We start from the raw sequence: 21,108 nt of genomic DNA on the forward strand, positions 1-21,108 counted from the left end.
GTATATCATCCTTAAAGTCTAAGGGAATAAATATTATATTCCTAGGCCAGAAGACTTTTACAATCATTGATGGACAGATTGTTAGAACTATCGCACTCTAAGAATGTCAGGGTCACTGATTCTAAAGTACAGATGGTTAGAATAGAAGCACTCCACCTTAAAATTATTGTTAAAAATTATATATTCTATATAACAATAGAAACTGCACCCAGTCATTTTCATGCTTCTATTCTATCCATATATCATGAATATTCCATTCCACTTACCCTACCGTAATATAAATGATCCCCAATTGATGGACATCAATTGTTTCAAGTTCTTTGTTACCACAAAAAATGCTTTAAAAATATTTTTGTGTATATAGTCTTTATAGAAATTTATTAATTTCATCCCCATATGTTTGTTGAAGAAATTTTATAAGATGCTAATAAATATTAACAAATTTCTCAAAATATAGTTTTTTCTTTATTTAAATTTTTTTAAAATCATTAAAAATATTCCTTTGGTTTATTGAGTATGCTATATGCTTGATGTTAAGATGTCATTTTAGTTTGGTTGATTCCAGTCTCTCCACAGCCAAATCTTCATTACAAATTAAACAAAGAAAATTTTCCACATCAATATCATTCTTAGAAGTAAAGCTATACTGCAAAACTGACTTGACTTATTTTCTTTTACTTGTCAATTTATGTATACTACAACCTGGTCATGAAGACTTGGCCACATTGTCATCATTATTTTTACTACTTCTGTCTAAATTTGATCGCTTATCCATAATTAAAAAAAAAATTGTCCTAAAAAAGAAATATTGTTAATACTATCTCAAATAAATACTACCTTTGATTTGTGAAATTGCATTTGTTTGTATGTAATTTTAAACATTTATGTCACACTTAATATACATACATAGTGATGATGCTGGAGAATATTATTATAGGGCTTTTGTCTTTACTTGCTGAAATTAAACACTTGTGTTTCTATAAAAGGAAATAACAGCAATTTAAAAATTTGAATTTTCTAACACAATATAATCCAAAGATGTATTGATGAAGTTTAGGTTTTGGGGTTCCCTTGTGTCAGGGAACCAAATGATGAGCTCTAGATTTATGGAACCAAAATGAGATTAGGGTTCCTGCTAGTCAGAGAGTTAAATGATAAGGTCTAGTGGCAATTTTGGGGTTCAGGGAACCAAATGGAGAGATTTGGCTCCCCTACACCGTACCCTTGGAATCCAGCGCAAGGGAAGGGAGTTTTGGGGAACCCTCTTCTGGCAGTGCATAGATTCTCTTTAAAGAAATTTACAAATCTGAAAACCTAGATTGATAAAACAGGTTTATTATAGGCATTAGGAAATAAAGTTTCTAGTAGAGAAATCCAAACTGAGAGGCATAAAGTCTCCTTAAGGAAATACGTGAGGATAAAGATAGGGTAGCACTGGAAGAGAATATCATCCCAGTGGGCAGAGGTTTCCTTGGCATAACATGGCATAGCCTAACATGGCACAGCATGACATGTCAGGTCCTCTGCAAAGAGTTCTTTCAAGTTGCAGTTTTTATAAGCCTTGACTACTAGCTAGGTGTTGTTCTTGATGGGGCTAATGGGTAGAGTTCCAAGTTGGCTCTTTTATCTACAAGCTGAATTTCAGCTTGACCTGGAATTGAGAAAAGCTTAGAATTGAATGGGTGTTTCTCCATTTCAATGGGATTGATATCTATAGTTCAACAGCCCCATCTAAGTTACAGAATGAAGCTGTTTGTCCTTGGGTGGTGTCCCCATAAATTTCTTTCTTTCTTTTTTTTTTTTTTCTGAGGCTGGGGTCAAGTGATTTGCCCAGGGTCACACAGCTAAGAAGTCTTAAGTGTCTGAGACCAGATTTGAACTCTGGTCCTCCTGAATTCAAGGCTCCGCCACCTAGCTGCACACCCCCCACCCCCATAAATTTCAAAGATAATTTCTCCTTAAAGTTTTTGCTAGGTGGTTCAATGGATAAGGTAGAACTTGGAGATAGGAAGGCCTAAGTTCAAATCCCACTCTAGATGCTTACTAGCTATCTTTCTTATCTTTCTTTGCCTCAGTTTCCTCATCTATAACATGGGAATAATAATATTACGGTAAGGGTCATTGTGAGTGTCAAATGAATTAACATAGCTAGTTCTCCACATTTAGGGTACATCATCTGTCATTGTCAGATATCATTTTGTCTCTGCTACTATAATTTATGTTTGTTATTTACAGATGTAATGCTGATTTTTGGGCTTCTCTTTGAAAAATATACCTTTAGTTTGACAAGAGCTTCTAGATGGGTACTATACTAAATATGATTATGCTTTTTTTGGTTCATGACTCAAAATCTATGAAGTACTTTTAGGTTCTGTCTTCATGATATATTGTTTTGGGGAGGGAGTTATTTAATGAGAGTATAGATGAAAGTCAGAGAGGTCTTACTCTTTCCCCCTTACCATGTCTTCCAGAAATTGGAAACTTCTTCTTTTTTTAAAAAAATTATTTATTTATTTTTTAAATAAACTTTTTTTTTTTCCTGAGTCTGGGGTTAAGTGACTTGCCCAGGGTCACACAGCTAGGAAGTGTTAAGTGTCTGAGACCAGATTTAAACTCGGGTCCTCCTGTGTTACACCCCTATGGACTACTCTAACCTGGTAGCTCGCATTAGAGCTACTCTTAATGCCCTTCCGTTGTTGGTACGGCTAGGCCACACTTACCGGACTTGGGGCACCAACCCGGATCCCATAGAGACAGACCACCATTAGGTAGGGTGAAGCGAAAGAGAACTTTATTCTGAGATAGCACATATTTATACCCCACTGATGATATGGGGGAAGGGGGAAGTCCTCTAGGAACCTGGCATAATGTGATTGGCCCGAGAAGAAGGAGGGAGGCGTGCTAGGCTTTGAGAGCACTAAGGAGGGAGGCGTGGTACCTGGAATCAGACACCGCCTCATGGGGCTGTGCCCCACCTCCACATAGGATTCGCCTGCGCCTCAGAACCTCTCATTCCTCAGGTCTTCCCACATGCCTTGAACTGCTTCTAGAGGCTTTTTACCCCAGCTAAAGTGACTAGTAGCAGCAATACTTGGTGAAACATTGGTGAAATGAGTACACAGTGAAATGCATGCAAGTACAAGGGGAAATGCCACCCAACACCAAAAAAAAAAGAATCATGAACACTAGATGTCACTTTTTTGATCTTAAGCCTCATTGGACCACGTTTTTTAGCAGAGAAAAACCTTCAGCAGTAAAAGCAATTTTGAACATTAGGAAACCGCCTAGGAATACATGTCTCGTGCTACTTAATCAGGAACAACTTGTACAAAGGAAAAGAATTAACCTTTCCAAAACCTGTGCACTACCAGGACTTCAGGCTTTGAAGATGTCATTGCATGAAGAAAATTATGGGAAACACTGTGGAGATCACTGTCTAAACAACGTGCTGGGCAAAAACTACCTTGTTCTTTACTCATTATGGAAGACACTGCTAGATAATTTAAGCTAGATAAGCTTGAAAGAAGAGGTACTTAAAGTTTTGCACTGAAATTCTGATACAATGCAGGCATGTCAATTTTAAGATGCCCGGGATTTTACAAAGATGACCACCATTAATATCTTCTTAAAAAAAGAGAATAGTAATTGGGTTTGTTTCATTGATTTGATTATATTTGTGCAAAATACATTTGGGGAATGAGCCAATTTTACCTAAAATATTTTCTTTGTAATCTTCACATGTTCTGTTCAACAATAGCTTATTTCCTTAAGGATTTGACTATCATTTATCTTCGTCGCTTCTAGAGGCTTTTTACCCTTACACTCCTGAATTCAGGGCTGGTGCTCTATACACTGAGCCACCTAGCTGCCTCTAATTGGAAACTTCTAATATAAATGTGGCATATAGTAAAATGTTTTAAGATTCACCCTCTTCATAATAATTGTTCATACATATAACTACACACAGGGAGATGAATTCTATATCAGTTTGAATTGTTTAAAAAAAAAAAAAACACCAGGCTAGTAAGTTTGGAACCTGAAAATAATGAGGTTAGAAGTTGAATGTAAAAACACTGGTTTTCTGCTCTTCTCTTATTAGGTGAATTGCATGTGTAACATTCCTGTGAAATTCACTGATCTATAGATCTAGCAAAAGAAAACTTAGAAATTACCTAGTTCAACCTTATATATAGTTGCTGAATTTCCCTTTGCAAATAGATTCCCAAATATTTTATATTATTGACAGTTATTTTAAATGAAATTTCTCTTTGTATCTCTTGCTGTTGGATTTTTGTTAATGATGTATAAGAATGCTGATGATTTATGTGGATTTATTTTGTGTCCTGCAACTTTGCTGAAGTTGTGGATTTCTTTTAATAGTTTTTTAGTTGATTATTTAGAATTCCCTAAGTATGCTTTCATATCATCTCAAAGAGTGATGATTTGGTTTACTCATTACCTCTTAACATTTATCTTTGTAAGATTTTGAGTTTCAAAATTTTCCCTCTCCTTCCTTCCCATCCATTCCCCTAGACAGCAAGCAATCTGATATAAGTTATATTTTCATGTTAAATATTTTTCCACATTAGCCAGCTGTGAAAAGAAAGCTCAGAACAAGAGACAAAAATGATGAGAAAGAAAAAATGTGAAAATACTATGCTTTGAACTGCATTCAGATTCCATAGTTCCAAATTGCTCTCCAAAATGATTGGTATTTTAATTTGCATTTCTCTAATCAGTAGTGATTTAGATCATTTTTTTCCTTATGACTATAGATAACTTTAATTTTTTTATCTGAAAACTATTGCCATAATATCCTTTGACTATTTATCAATTGGGGAATGATTTGTATTCTTAAAAAAATTTGATTCAGTTCTCTATATATTTGAGAAATGAGGCCTTTATTAGAAACACTGGTTTTAACATTTGTTTGCAGCTTTCTGCTTTCCTTGTTGTCTTGATTGCATTGGTTTTGTTTGTACAAAACCTTTTTTAAATTTAATATAATCAAAATTATCCATTTTGCATTTTATAACATTCTTTATCTCTTGTTTGATCATAAATTCTTTTTTTCTCCATAGATCTGTTAAGCATACTATTCTTTGCTCTCTCAGTTTGCTTATGGTATCATCCTTTATGTCTAAATCATGTACATGATTGTATCTTGGTATTTAAGGAATATAAGAAAGCTTATCCCTTGGTCTATTGGTCTATAATTAGATTTTGCCAAATTATTTTATAGTTTCCTGGAGCCTAAGGGAACTGTTGGTGGAACTTTTGTGGTGGAAATTAAACTTCGAAGTATGATTTTAATGGGAAAGCTTAAAAAAATTGATAATGAAATTCTTAGCATATATGTTTCTTACTTATGCTTTTTTTGGATTCTGGTCCATAGAATAATCTAATAAACTATGTGAAATATAATTTGAGTTGACATTTTATCTCTTACATTCTCCATTTTCCATCTAGTTCTAACTTATTCAAGTTAATCTTGTCCTAATTTATTCAGAATCCTTGAATAAGGGTTTTTTAAAAGCTGCTCTTGTAATGTTCTGTTGATCTCTCAATTGTAATCCTTCTCTGGGAGGAGGTTTCTTTTCTGTATAATCTTTTCCTCTGTGAGCAGGTTTCTTGAGAGGTTTCTGGAGCCTTCCCCTCCAAAAGTGTTGGATTGCTGGACTTGCAAATCCATAAGATGTCTTCTCTTTGAACTCAATCCAGACTGCTGTCCCAGCTCAGTGTTCCAGTCTAGACTGACTCTTCAGACTCAATGTTGCCTTCTTTTATTCTCAAAGAGAATGGAATTGTGAGAACTCCCAGGAACTTGTGGGAATTCCTTCAATCAATGAACTTGCTCCTTTTAAAGGTTGTATAAATCCCTTTTCAGAACTCCTTTTAAAGGTGTAAACTCCTTTAAATGTGTAAACTCCTTTTCAGAAGTCTAAAGGTGTAAACTCTTAAAGGTGTGAACTCTGAGCTAGAGAATTGTTTAGACAACCTGAGTTATCACCTTGTAATCCTAACATCTTCTAACATCAGATATGACTATGTCCCCGCTGGACATAATTCATCTCCTTGTGTTATGTCAAAATCTTGTTTCTGCTTCTCCTTTAAAAGCACTTAGTATATGGTATAGCATTTATATTCTTTGATCTTATCAGATGTATACATACTCCTTGAGCTAAATTCTGCTTTAGTCATGACTAAGATAAGATCATAGGATCATAGTTTTGGAGCTGAGATTTAAAAGACCTAAAGATCCTCTTTGACCTTTTGTTCTTCTAGATGAATTTTGCTGTTATTCTTTCTAGATCAGCCAAATAGTTTCTTGGGAGTTTGCTTGATATAGCACTAACTAAACCCATTCATTTTTATAGATATGAAAAGTAAGACCTAGGGAAGTTAAGTGACTTGTTCAAGATCACAAGTAGGAGAGCTTGGTTTTGAATGCAGGACCTTTAACCTAAACTTTGTTGTTCCCTTCAATTTTTCTATCCTGCCACCATCTTTTGATTATCTCTCAGATGTATGACTGGGGTATGTAATTGTTCTGTGAAAAGCAGTGTCTCATATATGTAGTAGGAATTTTCAATATTTTTTTCAATGATATTGAAATTATTGACTGACAATAAAAAGTTCAAAAATGAGAAAATTCTTATTTTACATTGTGATATTTTTCAATTTGTAGAATATTTTTAATATTTGTATCCCTTCTAAGAAATAAGAAAAATAATTGTAATATAAGTTTCTCAAAGTCTTTTCATACATTATTTCATATTCTTCCTCCTAACCACTCTGTAAGGTTGGTGGCTGTATTATCCCTATTTTACACTTAAAGAAACTAAGGCATACAATTGTCAAGTGAATTCTTTAGTGTCACACAGCTAGTAAATATCTCATATAGGTCTTCCTCACTTCAATTCAGCATTTCATGCATTGGCAGTTGTAGCCTTCAACTATCTTAGTACCCTCGTAGGTAATATTGTTGTTTATCTTTTAATTATTAATGTGCTTCCTTAAGATAATTTTTTTTAAATTTATTTTTTTCCATGAAAAAAGAATTATATTTTCTTCTTATCTCATCCTTCTAATATTGTATAGGAATGAACTCCCTCTCCCATATCATAGCTAAGAAAAACAAATTCCGACTTTTGTGATGTCCAAGAAGTATATATTTCATTCTATTATCTGAATCCATTACTGTAGAGGGCTACAACTCTGAAAAGGTGTACTTGAATCTAAGACAGCAGAGTACTTAAGGCTAAGTACCTATTGATTGTGAGATAATGGTTTTATAAGCATATACTTAGATGATATGGTGATGGCTCTTCTCAAGATTGGAGCTTACTGAATATGTGGTGGTGAGATAATCCTAGGCAATGTTTGGAGGGCTGAGGGAGAGAGATCAGAGTCTCTCTGGCTCCAGCAGTCTGAGGAGAGAAGACTTCAGGCTCCAAACTGGAGAGTCCAAGATTCATCTTTAATGAGCCAAATGGCAGCTTGCCTGCCACCTTTACTTCTCTTTCAAAAGACCAAGGACTTTGACTGATCCTGGCTCTGACTGATCCTGAGGCCCTCCAGAGAGCTAGCCTGGACATTATACATTACATGTGTCAGAAGTCAATTGGCATTATAATTGGTCATCTGGAATTGTTGGTCTTTGTGTTTTTGTAAAATAACAATGTTATACCTGATTCTCACTTTATTCTGTTTTATTTTATACAATATTTACCAGTTTCTCTAAAAGAGCTAATATTTTTCTTGTATGGTTGCTTGTCTTGTCAGAATACAAACTGGCATTGTTATTGGTGTTGGAATCCCTCATAAAGAAGATAACTTTTATGTGGCAGGCTTTTTCTGCATGCTTCTTAATATCTGTTCTCACCTTTGTAACTATTACAGTGTTTAACTGATTCTTCCATGCTTCTTAATTTCTGTTCTCACCTTTGCAACTATTCCAGTGTTTAACTGATTCAGGTACTTTGTATACTAATATGTTTCCAACATTCATCTGTAGAAAGGCAGCAGACAAATCCAGCAAGTGAATATTACAGATTTTTGTCATTTAAACTTTTTAAAGTAAAAGTATACTTTTAAGTATTAGTATGTATAAGAATAATGTCATCATTTCTTGACTTGAATGCTGCTTGACAAACTGATGGAATATTAGTTTTGATTACTTAATTTTTTACCTGGAAAAAAATTATGACCAACTTCAAAAGGAATCCTGAGTTTTGTAGAATAATATATGTATTTTGGAATGCATTGCAATTTTAAAATTTCTTCTACTTCAACAGGCCCGCTACAAACAAAGTCTTGATCCAACAGTGGATGAAGTCAAGAAGCTTTGCACATCCCTGCGCCGAAATGCCAAGGAGGAGCGGGTTCTCTTTCACTATAATGGTCATGGAGTACCAAGGCCCACAGTGAATGGAGAAATCTGGGTCTTTAACAAGGTTGGTGAGTTTTAAGTAAGCTTGTAAATTGATTTCTCTTCTCTTTTTATTGCTAACTGCTATTGTCTTTCTCATATCACCTTAATGATCAATTGTTGCCATTAGAGTTACCAGTTGTCTATTCCCTGAGAGGGGGAACTATTTCTCTGAGAGAGAAACTCTCAGGAAGCTATTTTTATGACAAAATTTATATATAATATATATATATATATATATATATATATATATACATATATACATATATACATATAGATATAGATAGATAGATAGATTAAAAATTCAGAATAAATGTACATTACCATCAGTGGATTATGAAGGGGTAGGTGAGAGCTGTCTTCTCATTTTATTTCATTCAAGTTCTGCTTAACCTTTATAATTTTATTAGGTTTTTGATTTTTTTCTTTCTTTCTTTTAATTTTTTATTATAATGTTTTGTTTACAAGATATATGCAAGGGTAATTTTTCAGCAATGACCCTTACAAAACCTTCTGTTGCAATTTTTCCCCTCCTTCCCCCCATCTCCTCCCCTAGATTTCAGGTAGAACAATGCATGCTAAATATGTTAACGTATATGTTAAATACAATATATGTATACATATCCATACAGTTATTTTGCTACACACACACACACACACACACACACACACACACACACACACACACACACACACACACAAAATAGGACTGAGTGTAACTGGTTCTCTTCATTATTGAACAAATGGAACTGATTTGGTTCATCTTATTGTTGAAGAGAGCCATATTCATTAGAATTGATCATCATATAGTACTGTTATTGAAGTATATAATGATCTCCTGGTCCTGCTCATTTCATGTAAGTCTCTCCAGGCCTTTCTGAAATCATCCTGCTGGTCATTTCTTGCAGAACAATAATATTCCATAACATTCATATACCACAATTTATTCAGCCATTCTCCAAGTGATGGGCATACATTCAATTTCCAGTTTCTAGCTACTACAAAAAGAATTGCCACAAACGTTTTAATTTTGTTCTTTCCATTTATATTGTGGTAGGTCTCTTCTGATCTTCTGTCTTACATCTCCCACTGCCTTTTAAACATTTTGAACTGGATGTGCAATAGACATCTTAAATTTACCATGTCCAAAACTGAAATCATCACCTTTTCCCCTAAAATTTCCCTCATTCCTATCTCTATTGCTCTGGATGGCAACACTAATCTCTATTTCCACTTCATAACCTAGAAGTCATCCTCACTTACTCATCTGTCATACCCAATTTCTTAACCTTTTGTTAAGAACTGTCAGTGTCACCTTTGCAATACCACACAAATATGCCCCCTTATCTCATATGACACTACCATTATTCTAGTAAAAGCTTTCATTATCTTACTTCTGGACAAATTTTGGTGGGTCTGCCTATCTAAAATCTCTCTTCATTCTAATCCATCCTCCTATTCAGCCACTTAAGTGATTTTTCTAGAATCAAGATCAAAATGCCTTATTTGATATTCAAAGCCTTTCATAGCCTAGTACCACTCTCCTAAACTTCCAGTATGTTAACATCTTATTCCTTATCATATACTCTTTGATCCAGTGATACTGGCCTTCTAGCAGTTCCAGGAACAAGATAGTTAATTGTTTTGCTCTGGGTATTTTCTGTGGCTGCCATTCATACCTAGAATGGTCTCTATCCTCTGCTCTAAGTACTGCTTTTCTTTCTTTCTTTAGGTACCAACTAAAATCCTTTCCTTTACTGGAATCCTCTATCAAACTCCACTTAATTCTAGTGTATTCTAAATTTATGAATCACTGCAAACTGGATGTAGTTAGAAAGGAAATGGAAAGTTTCAACATCAACATCTTGGGTTAAATGGGCAGGAATGGGTGAATTTAATTCAGATTATCACTAGTAATACTATTGTGGGCAATGATCCATCAGGAAAAAAAAAAATGGAATAGCCCTCATAGTCATTAAAAGAGTGGGAAAGGAAATATTGGGATATAATCTCAAAAATACCAGAATGATATATGTTCGAATCCAAGACAAACCATTTAATATCATGGCAATATAAGTCTGTGCTCCAAATACCAATACTGAAGGGGACGAAGTTGATCAGTTCTATGAAGGACCAACAATATCTTCTAGGAATAACACTTTAAAAAAAAAAAAAAAAAAGTCACGGGACTTCCGGCCAAGATGGCGGTGTGGAGGCAGATAGTTGCTTGAGCTCCGCATTTTCTCTCAGAACTTACTTCATGACAAGCCTCAGAATTAATGCTTAACCAAAAAAGAAACCCACAAATAATTACCAACAGAAGACATCCTTGAAATCTGCCAGTGAAGGTCTATGTTTGCTCAGGGAAGGGGATGAACAGACTGGGTGCAGACTGAGGGCAGGCAGCGAGAGCGAGAGCAAGAGCGAGACAGGCAGCTTACACAGCTCAGACTGGAGGGGGGAGAAGTGCGATCTCTGCCGTTTCTGCGAAAAGACTTTTTTCCCCAGTGTGGATGTTCCGTTTTGGCAGCAAGCCAGGAGCAGTGGAGAGGGTGTAATTACTGGAGGTGAAGAATAAAACCCCGGAAAGCTAGGATCTCTTGGGACCCGGCCACTCCCACCCCCACCCAGAGTGACTCAGTGCGTTCTCAGAGCCTCAGAGTGCAGATGCAGCACAGCCATTGCTGTTCTGCTAGTGCCTCGCTACTGTCTCCATCAGTCTGTAGAGGAAGCTCGGTAAAACCATCCAGCCCCACCCCTACTCAGAAACAGACCAATTGTTTTTCTTGTCAATTTGTTTTCTCCGATTCATGCTCTGACAAAATGAACAAAAAATTTAAAAGGGCTCTAACCATTGACAGCTTCTGTATGGAGAGAGAGAAGACTTCAAACTCTGAGGAGACTAAAAGCAGACTGTCTCCAGAGGAATCCCCTAAGGGGGATATGAGCTGTACCTCAATACATAAGACTCTCATAGAGAAAATCAAAAAGGCTCTCATAAGAGAGCTAGAAGAGAAATGGGAAAAGGAAAGGCAAGCTTGGCAAGAGAGCCTGGAGGAGTCATCCAGAGTAGATAAAGAGATCAAATCATTGAGAAATAAAATTAGTGAGTTGGAAAAAGAACACAGCTCTCTGAAAAATAAAATGCATGAAATGGAAAAAAATTCCATAGAAGAAAAAAACTCACTTAAAAAGTCAATTGGATAATTACAAAAAGATATTTTAAAAAGTGAGTGAAGATAATACATCTTTGAAAATTAGACTCGAACAAGTAGAAATGAATGACTCAAGGAGAAACCAAGAAGTAGTCAAGCAAAACCAGAAAAATGAAACAATTGAAAAGAATGTCAAGTACCTTATTGGAAAGACAACAGACCTGGAAAACAGATCCAGGAGAGACAATTTGAGAATAATCAACAGAATTCATATGGAACAACAAAAGGTCAAGAATTTCAAGGGAAGTAATGAAAAAAAAAATAAATGAAGGTGGTCTAGCTGTACCTGATCTAGAACTATATTATAAAGCAACAGTCACCCAAACCATTTGTTATTGGCTAAGAAATAGACTAGTTGATCAGTGGCATAGGTTAGGTTCACAGGGCAAGATATTGAATAAAAATAGCAATCTAGTTTTTGACAAACCCAAACTTCCCAACTTTTGGGATAAGAATTCATTATTTGACAAAAACTGTTGGGAAAACTGGAAATTAGTATGGCAGAGACTAGGCATGGATCCACATTTAACACCACATACTAAGATAAGATTAGCCTACTGGGCTTATATCCCAAGGAAATACTAAAGAAGGGAAAGGGACCTGTATGTGCCAAAATGTTTGTGGCAGCTCTTTTCATAGTGGCTAGAAACTGGAAAATGAATGGATGCCCATCAATTGGAGAATGGTTGGGTAAATTATGGTATATGAATGTTATGGAATATTATTTTTCTGTAAGAAATGACCAACAGGAGGATTCCAGAGAGGCTTGGAGAGACTTACATCAAATGATGCTGAGTGAAACGAGCAGAACTAGGAGATCATTATACACTTCAACAGATACTGTATTCTGATGGAAGTAGATATCTTTAACATAGAGATCAATTCCAATTGATCAATGATGGACAGAATCAGCTACACCCAGAAAAGGAACACTCAGAAATGAGTGTAAAGTGTGAGCATTTTGTTGTTGTTGTTGTTGTTGTTTTTCTTCCCAGATTATTTTTACCTTCCGAATACAATTCTTCCTTTGCAACAACAACAACAAAATTCGGTTCTGCACATATATATTGTACTATTGTACCTAGGATATACTATAAGACATTTAATATGTATGGGAATCCTGCCATCTAGGGGATGGGGTGGAGGGAAGGAGGGGAAAAATTCGGAACAGAAGGGAGTACAAGGGATAATGTTGTTAGAAAAAAATACCTATGCATATGTACTGTCAAAAAAAAGTTTATAATTATAAAATAAAAAAATTTTAAATAAAGTCACTTATTTTAGGAGATTAGAATGCTAAAGTAGGAAATCAAAAGATAATTAGAATGATAGGCAAATTTGGCCTTGGGATACAAAATGAGGGCAGGGCAGAGACTATTAATAGAATTTTATCAAGATTAGCTGTTGATCATAGCAAATACTCTTTAAAACCTAAAAGGTGACTCTATACATGGGCATTATCAGATGGTTAATATCGAAATCAGATTCATCATATACTGTGAAGTATATTGTGAAGAACTGAAGCTAATTGTGGATTATACATGAATTTATTATTAAAAAATTTACACTTAATTTGAAAAAGTAGGGAAAACTATCAGACAATAAATATATTTAATGGATTAGATTTGGTAGATAGAGTAGATCCACAATATTATATTATGTTATATTAGTACCAAAAAAAAAAAAAAAACATTCCAAAGAAAAAGAGATCAAGAAAGCAAAATGTCTGTCTGATGAGGCTTTATGAATACCTGAGGAAAGAAAGAAAGAATATAAAAGAAAAAGGAAAAAGGGAAAGATATACCCATTTGAATGCAAAATTCTGGAGAATAGCAAGGAGACATAAAAGGATTTTCTTAAATGAGCAATGTAAGGAAATAGAAAAAAACAACAGGACGAAAAAGACTAGCAATCTCTTCAAGAAAATTAGAGATATAAAAGAGATGTTTTGTGTAAAAATGCTCATGATAAAAAACAAAAGTTGTAGGGAATCAGAAGAGATTAAGAATAGGTGGCAAGAACACACAAAGCAACATATAAGGAAGATCATACCATCACACATAACCATTGTGGTTACTGATCTAGAGCCACAAAGAATGGATCTTAGGAAGCATTGCTAACATTAAGTCTAGTGGAGGTGATAGAATTCCATCTGACTTATTTAAAACCCTAAAAATGCAGTCTTAAAATGTATTCAAAATGCCAACAAATTTGAATAATTCAACAGTGGCCACTGTATCGGAAAAGATTGATTCAATCCTAAAGAAAGGCAATGCCAAAGAATAATCAAATCATTGAACAAATATATTTATTTTACCCTTCAGCAAAGTTATGCATAGCTAGGTTTTAGCAATATGTGAATGAAGAATTACCAAAAAAGCAGGATGTTTTTTGAAGAGATGTTGAATTAGTAATCAATTAGAGAGTAGTGTCACTGTGTTATGGAGAAAGCAAAGGATTTCCAGAAAAACAACTACTTCTGCTTCATTGACTACATTAACTCTTTTGCCCCTGTGAAACACAACAAAATGTGGGAAGTCCTCAAAGAAATAGTAGTACCAGATTGTCTTACTTATCCTCTAAAGAAGTTGTATGTGGGCCAAAGAGCAACAGTTAGAACTGAACTTGGAACAGCTATTAGTTTAAGATTGGAAATGGAGTACAAGGCTATATGCTAAACCTTATTTATTTAATTTATATGCAAAGTATGTTATGTAAACTGCCAGGCTGACTGAATCAGAAGCCAGAATTAGGGATGCCACGAGAAATATAAGCAATATCAGATTTAATAGATGAGGTCCTCTTCAACAATGAGATGAACTCCAGTTCCAATAGAGCAGTAGCCAGCTACACCCAGTGTAAGAACTCCGGGAGTTGAGAATTCCCAATCCCTCTATTTTTGTCAGCCTACATTTTTTATTTCCTTCACAGGGTAATTGTACACTGTTTCAAAGTCCAATTCCTTTTGAACAGCAAAATAACTGTTTGTACATGTACACATATATCGTATTTAACTTATACTTTACCATATTTAACATGTATTGGTCAACCTGCCATCTGGGGGAAGGGGTGAGGGAAGGAGGGGAAAAGTTGGAATAAAAGGTTTTGCAGTTGTTGATGCTGAAAATTACCTATGCATAAAATTTTTGTTAAAAATAAATAAATATTTATAAAAGGTTTTGGGGTGGCTTAAGTGAGAAATCTGCAAAGTACTTTCCAAACCTTATAAAGCATTTCATAAATATTAAAAAAAAAAAAAACAATCAGATGTGCAGATGTTACCATTTTGATGACAGAAATTAAAGAGTAAGAAAAGAGTGTAAAAACTGATATGAAACTAAATACCAAAACAAACAAACAAACAAAAAATCAAAGAATTCACAGCTGTTCTTTTCTTCCTAGGGACAACCAATGTCAAAGTTATGTCCTTGAACTCAAAGATCACTACAGATGGTGATTGTAGGCAGGAAATTAATTGCTTGCTCTTTGGAAGGAAAGCTATGACAAATCTTAACAGCTTTCTAAAAAGTAGAGCCCTCATCTTGTTAACCAAGGTTCAGATAGTCAAAGTTATTGTTTTTCCAGTTGGGAGTTAGAGACTATAAGAAAAGGTAAGTGCTGCAGAATGAACACTTTTATATTGTTCTGGAGAGATTTTTGAGAGTCCTTTCAACTGCAAGGAAATTAAATCAATCAAAACTTAAATCAATTCAGGCTATTCATTGGAAGATCAAATACTGAAGCTGAAGTTTAAATACTTTGACCACATAAGACAGGCTAAGAGAAGACAGTATTCATTGTGTGGGGGACAGGTCTGGTGCAAGACTCCCTTCCCAGTTAACTAATCAGAGACATCATCAGTTACAAAGAGAAAGCATTTTTTTAATCCCTGTAGGGAGAGGCCCAGGCACAACTGGGAGCTATCCCAACTCTGCCATATGCTCCTGGAACCTGGCCATCTTCTGGCTTGTCCAGGGTTTAAAAGCAAAAGACTCGATCCTTCTCATTGGATAGATTAACAGGATGTAACCATCCTTGACTAATGGTCACCAATGCTGGCTGTTCACCACAGGTAGGTCACTTCCTGCAACTTCCTGTATCTTCAGGTTCAAAGATCCCTAGAGATTTGATCTCTAGAGATCAAATGACCTCCCCAAGGTCCCAGTTCAGGGAACAGGGATCATGTAACTCAATACTGAGAAATACTTCATCCAATTAGTCCCATTCAATTGGGAAAGACTGATACTGGGAAAAATTTAAGGCAAAAGGAAAAAGGGACAACAGAAGAGGAGATGGATAGATTTTGCAAACCATGAACATAAGGTTAGACAGACTTAGAGAGAGAGTAAAAGATAGAAAGGCCAGATATGCTAAAGTCCTTAGGGTCACAGAGATTCAGAGACAATTGAATGATTCAAGAACAATATCTATCCTGAATATTATTTTTTTTGTATATGTTTACATGTTGTCTTACATTAGACATTTAGTTCTTTGAAGGCAGGCATTGGTTTTTATCTTTTTTTTTTCTTAGAACTTTATATAGTGACTGGCACTTGAATACTGAATAACAATAACAACAATAATAATAACAATAAATGTTTGTTGATTGATAGTTAATATATACTATTGTTTTCTTGGTTTAGATTTCTTTAGGTCTCATCGTTCATACAGCCTTTTCTGTTTTCTTTGTATTCTTCAAATACATAATTTCTTACAGTATAGTTGTATTCCTCATATACCATATGTTTCAGCATACTTCTGGTGATGGGCATCTACTTTGCTTCTAGTTCTTAGCTTCACAAAAAGTTTGAATTTAATTTAATTTAATTTAATTTAAATATTTTCAAGTATATGGAACTTTCTTCTTATTGATATCTGCTTTGGAATATAGGCCCATGGGGTCTCTGGTTTCAAGTATTTTTGTCTCTTCTTAGCATGATTCCAAATTTCTTTCCAAAATGGTCATACCACTTTCACTATTTTATGAATCTTGTATTAATGTGCATTGCATGATCCCACCAACACTTACTCTTGTTAATTTTTTTGTTCATCTTTAATAACTTCCTTGTTTTCCTTGATTTTCATTTCTTTTATTATTGTGATTTAAAACATTCTTTTTGCAGAGAAACTTCCTAAAGGTGTTGTCTGGATACATATTTTATTAATTTGTTAACATTTTTATTTGTCAGGAAAATAAAAATATAGTATGACTAAGGCATTGTATTATTTATTAAATTTAAGGTTCTTAATATCATTTTCTACAGCTGTCAAGGGGTTAGGAGAAGAATGGGTAGATGTATAGTTTCGAGGTAGAATTAATTTTAAAAAATATTTAGTATACCAGAATATTAACTATTGTTAACTAAAAGTTATGACTAGTATAAAAAAGCAATCCTGAGTCACACAGTAGAGTGTATACCTATAGATTTAAATTATATTTATCTGGCTGTCATGGTCTGAATATTTATCTAAGATCTTTGAAGTAGTACTTCATTAAAACTTGTAGATTGTTTATTAGTATTTGAGAGAATGATTACAATGTGTTAGTACTTTTGAATTAATTTTCTTTTAAATTGGGGATTGGTATGAAATGTATCTTTTTTTTTTCTTTGTGGATAAATGTTATTTTTAAAAATTTATTTCTTTTTAATACACATTGCTTTATGAATCATGATGGGAGAGAAAACTTAGAGCAAAAACAAATAACCCATGGGAGAGAAAAAAACAGAAAAAAGACGTGAACATAGCATGTATATATTTACATTCAATCCCCTAATTCTTTTTCTGGATACAGATGACATTTTCTGTCCATAGTTTGCTGGGATTACTTTGGATTCCTGAACCATTGAGAAGAACAAGTCTTTCGCAGTTGATCATTGCACATTTGCAATTGTTATTGTGTACAATATATTCTTGGTTCTGCTTGTTTAGCTCAGCATCAGTTTGCATAAAATTTTCCAAGCATTTCTAAAATCAGCTTTTTCATCATTTTTTAAATAGAACAATAATATTCCATTACCTTCACATACCACAGCTTGTTCAGCCATTCCCCAATTGATAAGGCATCTATTTATTTTCCAATTTTTGACCACCCTGCTACAAACATTTTTGCACATTTGGGTCTTTTCCCCTCCTATATGATTTTCTTGAGATATTGACCCAGTAATGGCATTGCTGGCTCAAAGGGTTTAAATAATTTTATTCCCATTTGGGTATAGTTCCAACTTACTCTTCAGAATGGTTGAATGTGTTATTTCTTTATAATTAGCATATGTCTCAATGGGTTAATCCCTTCTGTTAATGAATAAGTCAAAAGTATACTATCCTTCAGTCTTGCACAATCATTCTCAGTTTCTCCATCTTGCTAGAAGAAAAGTCCAAATTGGAGATAGAAAAATTTCTTCTTATTCTTCTCTTCATCTGAGGGTTTTTGTCTTTTATATTTTGTTGTGCTTAGAACTGTCCTGGTTTTGGTCTCAGAGGGCTTTTGCAGTCCCAGATTTATGTCACTTACTATCTTCTTGGAGTTTTGGAATAAGCCTACACATTTAAAATTGAAAAATACCCAGAATAAGCAACTTCCAGATATATCCTAATGCATTCTAAAGAGTCAGAATTGTTAGCTCCCCCTCCCATTTTATAAATAACTGAACTGGTGTATTGAGACATTAATTACTTTGTGTAGATACATATAGATAGTAAGTATCTCAGTTAGAATTTATACTCAAGTTATCATGATTTTAAGTCCTTTAAATGATGATCACTATATAATGTGACATTGTGAAATTAGGTGATATCGATCTTACCACTATTTAATCTACTAAATTATTCTCTAAACCTTTTGTGCAATGTAACCCTCCAACCCTCACAACTATCTTTTCTTAACCCTTCCCAATATTTACCATTCTCATCTTTTTTTTTTTTCATTTTTGCCATGTCAAGTATGAAATTTCAGGGTGGTTTTGATTTTCATGTTTCTTAATATTAGTGATTTGAAGTATTTACTATGATTGTTCATAGTTTACAATTCTTTTGAGAAATGTTTGTTTATATCCTTTTGAACACTTGGGACTGGTTTTTGTTTATTGCTTATATATCTTGGTAATTGTTTCTATAGCTTGACTGTGATATCCTATTTGAGAAACTTAATATGAAAATTTTTCTTCTCATTTGATTTCTTTTTTATTCTGGATGTATTAATTAATTTTGTTTTTATAAAGAATCATGTAACTAAAATTTTGTACTTTTTTTCTTTTTTGGTAATTGTTTTCCTAGTTATATCTCTGAAAATGATATGATCTATTCCCTTTTTAATTTTTTAATAGTATGATTCTTAATATTGTTTTCTTAGCAGGTGTTTTATTATTAATTGAAACTCTTTTTAAAGTAGTTTATATTTTGGAGTTTATTAAACACTGAATTTTTGAGTTTCATACTCTACCTTTTTTCAAGTTATTTTGACATTTCTCTATTTTTTAACCAATATTAAAATAAAAAATTTTATGACTGCTTCTTTGTAAAATAATTTGAGAGTTGGCAGTATTAATCCTTCATTATTTCTCTTGACATACTGCATCTCTTTTTTCTTACATGAATTTTGATAACTAACTTTAACAATGTCTTTGGTAGTTTGATAAAATATTAAAACTATAAATTTACTTTTGATTATATTATATTGTGGCCCAACTATGAGCATTATATGTTTTTCCAGCTATTTGAGTTGGTCTTTGTCTCCTTAAGGAATACTTTGTATTTGAATTTATATGGGCTTTTATGTGCTTTTATAGATTGGCTCCCAATGTTTTGTACTTATTTGGAATAAAATGATCTTTCTGTTATTGCTTCTTGGGTTTCTTTTTTTTAATTCAGAGAATTGTTGATTATTTTGAGTATATTTTTTAGCTTATATTGTTATTGTTATATTGTCAACTGTTTTTGCAGTTTCTCTAAGATTTTCTAAATAAATCTCATTTCACCCTAGATAAGGATAGTTTTATGTCCTCTTTACACCTTTATTTCTTTCTCTTACCTTCTTATCAGTTGTATTTTTAGAAATATATCAAATAATAACAAAGAGGGCAGACATCTTTGCTTTTCTCATTACTTATTGGGAAATCTAGTATATCCCTATTACATGTGATGCTTACTTTTGTTCTTAAATAGATATTTTTTTGTGACAAAGAGCTAGCCAAGATCCCTCTACTTCTGTAGTCTAGTACAGGCATGATTGCAGATTGACATAAATTCTATGATATACCATGAATTCTTTCAGTAGCAATGACTAGGAGTAGGTATAGTTGTAATACCAAAGGAGAAGAAAATATCTACATTGGATTGGAGTATGATATCTCTGGTCTCCTAATTCTGGTGTCCTATATGTTACATATTTTAGTCAATTAAAAATTGTTGAATTATTTGTTGGAAACATTTGGAAATGTTGAAAATGCTATTATGTTGATATTTTATTTCCTTTGTCTTTGCTCTCTACATAATGTTGCCCATTACTAAGTCTATTTTTTTTTTTTTGGCACATCTATGCAATATTCAGTTTTTATTCTACATGAAGGTAGATTGCTATTCTTCATATAAATCTTAGTAGCTAGTTTATTAAATTGTTATAATTACACACTCTAAAACCACATCACTTTGTTTTGCTCCAGACTTTTGTAACTCTGGATGTTGAGTGTTGTCATTCACTTATTAGGTATACACAGATGATATATATATATATTCTCCCTGACCTCTTAATTAGCTTGGTTTTTTTTTAAGCTGGCATACTCTTCTTGATCAAAAATGGATTTGAGTCACCTGCTTAAATATCATTGTCTTTTTGTGAACTTTAGTAGTGATTTTTTTTTTAAAATTTTTTTCTTTTTTCTTTTTTTTTTCTTTCTTTCTTTTTTTCTTTCTTTCTTTTTTTTTTTTTGCTATTGGGAAAAACTATAACCATATCTTTTAAGTAAATGTTTGAACAATATCCACCTTAACAAGAAAGAAAAGCATTCTTAATACAGATGTTTAAGTTAAGTACCAAGAGCTTTCTAGTGATCTGGAAGTTTCTTGATTAAATGAGAGAATCTAGATTTATCAAAAGATTGAATATCAAGAGGATGATTGAGGTCCACAAATCCTTACTTGGAATCTAAAGAAACATTGGAGTGAAAAAAGTAATTTCTAATGATGACAGGATGATTCATTTTATTCCACCTAATTTTTCATTTTTTGTAATTACTAGTTTGTATGTCATACATACATATTTAAATTTAAAGGCCAGGTTTTCTTAAACTTCAATTTGAGAATGATCTGATTCCACCAGAGGAGGGAAACTGGGATGCCAAATTCCTCAGTTTCACCTAGGGCTAGGCTTTAATCCATGCTATTTGTATATAATAACTGGATATTTTCAGATAGCTACTACATATTGGAACTTATGGTCAAATAATGCATTGGATATTTTCTAGT

General features: G+C 33.6%; 1 protein-coding gene across 4 annotated transcripts in view; it reads left to right on the forward strand.

The window, feature by feature from the left end:
- RPTOR (regulatory associated protein of MTOR complex 1) overlaps positions 1 to 21,108 on the forward strand; it is a 500,255-nt gene that overhangs the window by 130,876 nt on the left and 348,271 nt on the right. For all 4 annotated transcript variants that reach the window (XM_074260362.1, XM_074260363.1, XM_074260364.1 and 1 more), the window contains one exon: positions 8,298 to 8,456. In XM_074260362.1, the coding sequence (XP_074116463.1) occupies positions 8,298 to 8,456 (159 nt within the window). The remainder of the gene's footprint in view (positions 1 to 8,297; positions 8,457 to 21,108) is intronic.

This window comes from Sminthopsis crassicaudata, chromosome 4 (genome assembly GCF_048593235.1).
Source record: "Sminthopsis crassicaudata isolate SCR6 chromosome 4, ASM4859323v1, whole genome shotgun sequence".
Taxonomy (NCBI): Eukaryota; Metazoa; Chordata; class Mammalia; order Dasyuromorphia; family Dasyuridae; genus Sminthopsis; species Sminthopsis crassicaudata.